Source organism: Hakea prostrata, chromosome 6 (assembly GCF_041222555.1).
Source record: "Hakea prostrata isolate BN-2017 chromosome 6, UWA_Hpros_2, whole genome shotgun sequence".
In the NCBI taxonomy this organism is placed as follows: domain Eukaryota; kingdom Viridiplantae; phylum Streptophyta; class Magnoliopsida; order Proteales; family Proteaceae; genus Hakea; species Hakea prostrata.
This window is the reverse complement of record NC_142605.1, coordinates 21,681,637-21,687,662: the sequence shown is the minus strand read 5'-3', so window position 1 is coordinate 21,687,662 and position 6,026 is coordinate 21,681,637. Positions and strand designations below refer to the sequence as shown.

General features: G+C 36.7%; 1 protein-coding gene across 2 annotated transcripts; it reads left to right on the top strand.

The window, feature by feature from the left end:
• The first annotated feature begins 215 nt into the window (after positions 1 to 215).
• Positions 216 to 5,845, top strand: LOC149012586 (Cwf18 pre-mRNA splicing factor). 2 transcript variants are annotated; one of them, XM_089160141.1, is made up of 5 exons: positions 216 to 339; positions 971 to 1,133; positions 2,901 to 3,033; positions 3,123 to 3,237; positions 5,094 to 5,844. In XM_089160141.1, exons 2-5 carry the CDS (start codon positions 979 to 981, stop codon positions 5,156 to 5,158), a joined length of 468 nt encoding a protein of 155 aa, XP_089016267.1. In that variant the 5' UTR covers positions 216 to 339; positions 971 to 978; the 3' UTR covers positions 5,159 to 5,844. The 2 variants fall into 2 exon arrangements, with proteins under 2 accessions (XP_089016267.1, XP_089016266.1); XM_089160140.1 differs by lacking the exon at positions 216 to 339 and having other exon boundaries at positions 958 to 1,133; positions 5,094 to 5,845.
• Positions 5,846 to 6,026: the final 181 nt, after the last annotated feature.

The following is a 6,026-nucleotide window of genomic DNA, read 5'->3' as shown; positions in this document are numbered from 1 at the left end:
ATGGAGAGACGTATCTATATTGTATCGTATAGATTGTGTCAAATATGGATACGTATCGACTAGTATCGTACGGTATCATGGGATACTTTAAACCTTGATTGGTTGCACCATTCGAACAGGGGTAAAGAGGTCAAGAAATCACCTTTTCAAGGAATTGAAATTACGCCGATATATAGCCGAGTCTAACGGATTCTAACCCGACACTGTGACAGAAACGGTGCAATTGTATATTTTTCGGAACTAAGCCCTACCTTCTCGAAGCTGAAACCCTGAAACTAAAATAACAGTTCACGTTCCACACCTCGCGCACTTGTAGAATTTCGGAACCTCGCGAAGCAGGTAGTGGCCTTTTGTCTCTTTCGCGATCGATCCTTCGTTTCTTCTCAATCTCCCCACTCTACTTTTCCATTCAATTGCGAAGAGCTTAGCTCGTCAATTCTTTTTTTCTCAAGGAACGTAGTCCTCCGTCCTAGGTTTATAGCTTTCTATAATTTTGTCTCTGATTTTCTGCTATTGTCTGATTAAGTGGAGAGCAATTTTCGCCATTATGCTGCATATTGTTGTTTAGCACTAGGTTTTTTGTTCTGTCAGAACTTTGGACTGTTATTAGGTTTTTCTTCTCTTTTTAGTTGCCTTTTTTTATTCTAATGCCACTTGGAAAATGCGTAGTTTTGGAAGTTGATGTTGTCTTGTGAAAGTCTCCTTGATTCAGTGCTACAAATAAATAAATAAATAGTAAATCTGTAAATGTCTTCTTCGTAAGTCTCAAGTATTCTATCATAACTGTTCTCATGTACTATATTGCTGTATGCAAAATTCTAAGAGTTGTGGCATTCTATGCCTCAAGTACATACTGGATCAATGTAAAAGTTTTATGCAGAAAACGAAGCATATGAGTAATGGATAAAATAGGTGGTAGTTTACATGTTTCTAAAATCTTTTCATTTCTATGTAATTATGTATGACATAGGTGAAGTGATGACTACCGAGGAGGAATCTATTGAACAAGCTGCTGCAGCTAGGCGTGAGAGGCTTAAAGCTCTTAGAGCTGCTCAGGAGCTCTTAAACACCCCTGATGATGACTCAGTTCAAAATGGGAATAAGCAGGATGCTGGTGATGCCGATGAAGAACAGTAAGCCTTCTATATTTATTTTCCTTGGCTTGTTCAATTTTACTCTTTGTTCACCTATTTATATTGTATTTTGATAGAGAAAATACTAGGTTGATGGTAAACTAATATAATATGAGCACTAAGCCAAAGGAAACAAACCACATAATGAAGAAGGGGAAAGAAAGAAAAAATAAGGTAGGAACAAAGATTAAACAACATTACAAAAGGGTAAGCTGTCTGAGAAGCATAATCTAGGTTGGATGATTCGTTGTTTGGCAAACTAATTAGCATATGTGTTTTTCTTTTTGCTGTATTTATATTAATGAAATAATAATAGAAAAAGACAACAGAAATTCTAGTAGGTGATTAGCTTAACAAGATCACAGATAGGATTTTATAGAACAATCGAAAGGTGAAACTAACAAGAATGTTAACAGAAGCATGGTATAATAGATTTAATGATTTCAAGCCATCACAATCATATATCTCTAGTTAGATCACCCATGGTATGCGCAAACAAATAAAGGCTTAAGGTTGATTGTTGATGCAACCCAATTGCGAGGAATTCAGTACCTTGTCCTCCCTACAATTGTCACTCATCACCATATTATCATACATATTTGTAATTATGGCCACATATTTACTTGAGACCCTTCTCTTCTCTAGAATATTCCCAGTTAACCTTCTCAGACTCTTTCATAAGGATTTTTTTTTTTTGGGTATAAAAAAACCATACAAAGATCCTTATACCCCTCTCTCTATCATTCTATCTCATGAGTAAGAGATCCTGTCAACCGTAGATCTTCCTGGCATAAAGCCAAATTAGTAGACACTAAATGGTAGTTTCTTTCCTTGGGTTTTAATAACCTTTTCCTATGACTTTATTTTGTGACTCATTACTTCAATGCCTTTATAGTTGTTGCAGCTCTTGCAGCACCTTTATTGTTGGAAATCAAGACCATTTATGCCTTTGTTTTATTCATTTGGAATTTTCTATGTGCTCTTAATCATATAAATAGCTTGATTAGTCAAGTTAAACCATGGATCCCTTATCAATTGTTTTCTGGTGTTTAACTTCTTTCAGTGTTGCTGTTATACCTGTTAACTGAGCTGTCCAAATCTAGCCTTCATTAGAATCTTCTTCCTCCAATAATTAAGTGAGGCTGTTACTTGCAGTTGCAGATCCAACAATGGATCTGCCTCGGTATGCTAAAATATAAATAGCGTCTGTAAATTAGAAAACAACTACTAAACCTCCTGCTTAATCTGATTGATTCCCCTGATTTTATGGTGCCACAACAACTTAAATCCACTAATATCATTACAGGATAGATTGTGAAAGTGTCTCAACTGAATAAAACACTTGAGGAGCTCATTGTCCTATTAACAGGTGGCTGCTGGGGTGTACCATCTATGGCTAAGTCGTTCTATATCCTTCTCCGTCTAGATCACATTGCCATTGGGGTACTCTAGAGAGCTCTTGTATTTTGCAATTTTATTAGCTCTTTGTAAGGACAACAAGTGAGAGATATATAGGACCTGGGGTTGACTTTCCCATCAAATATCTTTGAACATGCTTTGTACTTTGTTCCTTCCACACATATTATGAACTTATGGATTTGTAATGACGTTTTTTACATATATCCTTGATATTCAATACAATCAGTTGTTGGTTTACCTTTTATCCTATGTTTATGTATGTGAATGAAGACCTGGTTGTCTTATGATTGTTGTTGCACAAATACATATTTATTAGGGCTACACTGTTATCTGTAATGGTATCTCCAGGAACCTGAGCATGAAGTTCAGGAACTACCTTCCTCATGATAAGCAACTTCAAGAGGGTAAGGTAGCTGCCCCAGTCCTGCCAAAGTTTGAAGACCCAGTTGCCACAGAACCTTCAGCACCTGAGGAGACCAAGGTGATGATTAACTCGAGAGGCATATGCTGTGCCTGATATGCATTTTATCTTATTACTGTGTCCATCATAACCTCGAAGCATTTGCGCAGGACCCATTTGTGAACATTGCTCCGAAGAAGCCAAACTGGGACCTTAAAAGGGATGTGCTAAAGAAGCTTGAAAAGCTCGAGAGACGCACACAAAAGGCAATAGCTCAACTAATGGGTGAGCACTTTATTTGATAAACCTCTTGATTCATTATTGTTGAAAACTTCTACTCTACTCTATGATTGAATTTCACCTTGTCATTTTAGAAATCATAAGATTTCCTTGATAAATAATTGATCTTTGCATGGAATACCTTCTCATCTTATCATTTTATGGGGGCTGAAGCTGAGTTCATATAAGTTAAAATGTTGTCCAGCAAAAGAAACAATTTTTCCTGCTTTGGCTTGTCTAGAAGGTTTCTCTGAGCTACCCATCTGTCTGCCAGAGTTGTAACCTGGAGGAGGCCTAATTTTTTAAACAGGTATACCCCAAGGTTTTTATGCTCACAATTAAACTGCTATAGTTGGTCCTATGGCAAAGTATAATAATGACAACAAATTCAGCTGCATTCCATCTTATGGAGTTGATTACATGGATCCAAACAAAGTAGGAAAAACTGCAGTTTGAAGATTCTAAACAAGGCAAGAAAAGGGAATCAAGAGAGGGGAAAAGAGGAATGGTGAATGAGATGAGAAATGGAACATGGAAAATGACATGGCGAAGAGAAAGTAAGAGGAAAGCGGTACAGTCCGGTAAACCAGGATAATCTCAGCTAAATGTGATATGCTACATGAATCCTTGCCTCCAATAGGTTCAATCAAGGTCATGGTTTGTACATGACCTGTAATTCGTGGATAGAAAAAATAGAGGAAAGAGAAAATACAGGGAAAAACAGATATTAAGATGAGAAGAGAAGAGAGCAGAGAGAAAAATAGATGGCGCGTGTTTCTATTGGGGAAATCTCATTGTGTTTCTATCAAGGAAATACTGCCTTCTTACTGAATGAGCAGTTTAAATAAGATTCTTATATCTTCATTCTCAATTCAAGGATATTTTATCTTACAATATATCAGTTACACCCATCTACCATACTTTGTATTTTCTCTAACTCGTGTCCAACACCATACACCATAACTTCCCATAAAACAATAACTTATAATCACACGACCACACATGTGATCATAGGAACTAAACATATAAATGCACAAATATAGATAAATATAGGATAACTACTCATGCACAAGCTGATCAAAGACAGGGACATAACATTCCTCCCCCCCCCCCCCGCGCCGGGGAAATCAATATTAAGAGAATTAAAAGCCCCTGGGATCCCATTTCATAAAGGAAAATGTGACGGAAGCAAGCCAATGACTGACTTGCAGATTGTAGTATAGGAACAGGAAATGATCTGCAGCACGTGCCATCTTTTTCTTCATCCCCATCATTTGCTTCTGTCATTTCCTGCTTCCATTAGCCTAAATTAGTGGAAGCAGCTAAAATTACAGATATTCCATTTATTTTTGGCTAATGGCAATCAGTTTTGGAGTTGTCTGATGGTAACAAAGCTTGAGGGGCCTGAGATCAGAAAGTCCATATCTAATTCTGAGCCTCTGTTTTTGGAGAGGCATAAAGCAGAAGACATTAAAGTATGTGTATTAATTATATGTTGTGATGAATTATCACAAGCATACGTCATATATGGTTTTTGTAGTAAATTGTTTACAGAACATGCAAATCTCATGTGTCTAGTGTTTTGATGTTCATATTCTCTCCGCTTTTTCATTGTCACTTGCTGTTGAGTTAAAAGGCATTAAGGCATGGATAAGTTCACAGATTGATAGGGTTAGTGATGATTTTGATTATATGTCATCATAAGATTAAAAGAAGAAGAAAAAGAATCATAAATAGTTTAGCTAGTTTCCGTAGTAGTTTTATTTGTGTGTGATTCTGTGCATGATTTAGAAAAATGGAGAATAGTAAGTTGTATCTTGGCATATTCTTTGACTTGACATATCAATGGTTTGTGTACTCAGCGGAGCAGCAAAAAGAGAACGAAACCATGGCTGAGGAGAATGACGGAACTGCTACTGAAGTTTAGAATACAAAGTCAAGGAAACAGAAGATCATCAGTGCGAGTATATCCTCCATTGAGGGCTTTCTCCCTTCATGTGGACCAGGGTATCATGAGATTCAGAATTGGTATCATCTATAACTTTGTAACCGCCTAACATGTAAAGGATCCAGTTGAAGTCTCACTCCATATTGAACTTGTAAATTAGCTATAGAACTGAAGATTTCACAAAATTGGATTTGTCATTTTGGCCTATCGTCATCCAGCAACTGTGGACACAAGAGTACAGTTCTTTGTAGACGAGGAGTTCCACTGAATGTGTTCTGTTTATCTTGTTTGCGCCTGTAAGGATGAAGTTAAGAATGCTAATACTAGTGTTAACCTGGTTGATGGGTTGATTGCAGGTAAATAGGTCTCCACTTCAGTAACCCAAGATCGACCTTAGTTTGACTACCGATGAGATGAACTTATACAACAAATTAGGATTACAGCTTCTTTGTGGCTTGTGGTTCCTATATAAACTAACATTGTGATCAGCAGCTCTTTTGAGAATAGCAAACTTATATTTCAATTACTTATTCTTTCGTTTTTTTGGGTAATCGTAAGGTTTCCAACTTCAGTGGATATCCATAAGCTGTCTGATGTGCACCACAAGTCGATGCTCAAACTTAGGAAAAACCATTACTTTCTTCGTGCAACAAAATCAGCCTAGGATGCATGCCAAACTGTCTCTTTTAGGATGCTCAAAATTTGGTTTTTCTAAATTTCCAAATAAAAATTAGGTTTTCCTTTCCCCTTGTTTTTGGGTAGAAACCATAAAACTTTCGGTTTTTCTTGAAACCACGTAGTCCTGTTGTATGATTGTTAAGACATTTTTTTTTTTTTTTTTTTTTGT

Coding starts and splice junctions, on each gene's coding strand:
- LOC149012586 (XM_089160140.1), top strand. CDS start 958: ATGTATGACATAGGTGAAGTGATGACTACCGAGGAGGAATCTATTGAA. Junction 1,134..2,900: donor GGTGATGCCGATGAAGAACA/GTAAGCCTTCTA, acceptor TGGTATCTCCAG/GAACCTGAGCATGAAGTTCA. Junction 3,034..3,122: donor CAGCACCTGAGGAGACCAAG/GTGATGATTAAC, acceptor GCATTTGCGCAG/GACCCATTTGTGAACATTGC.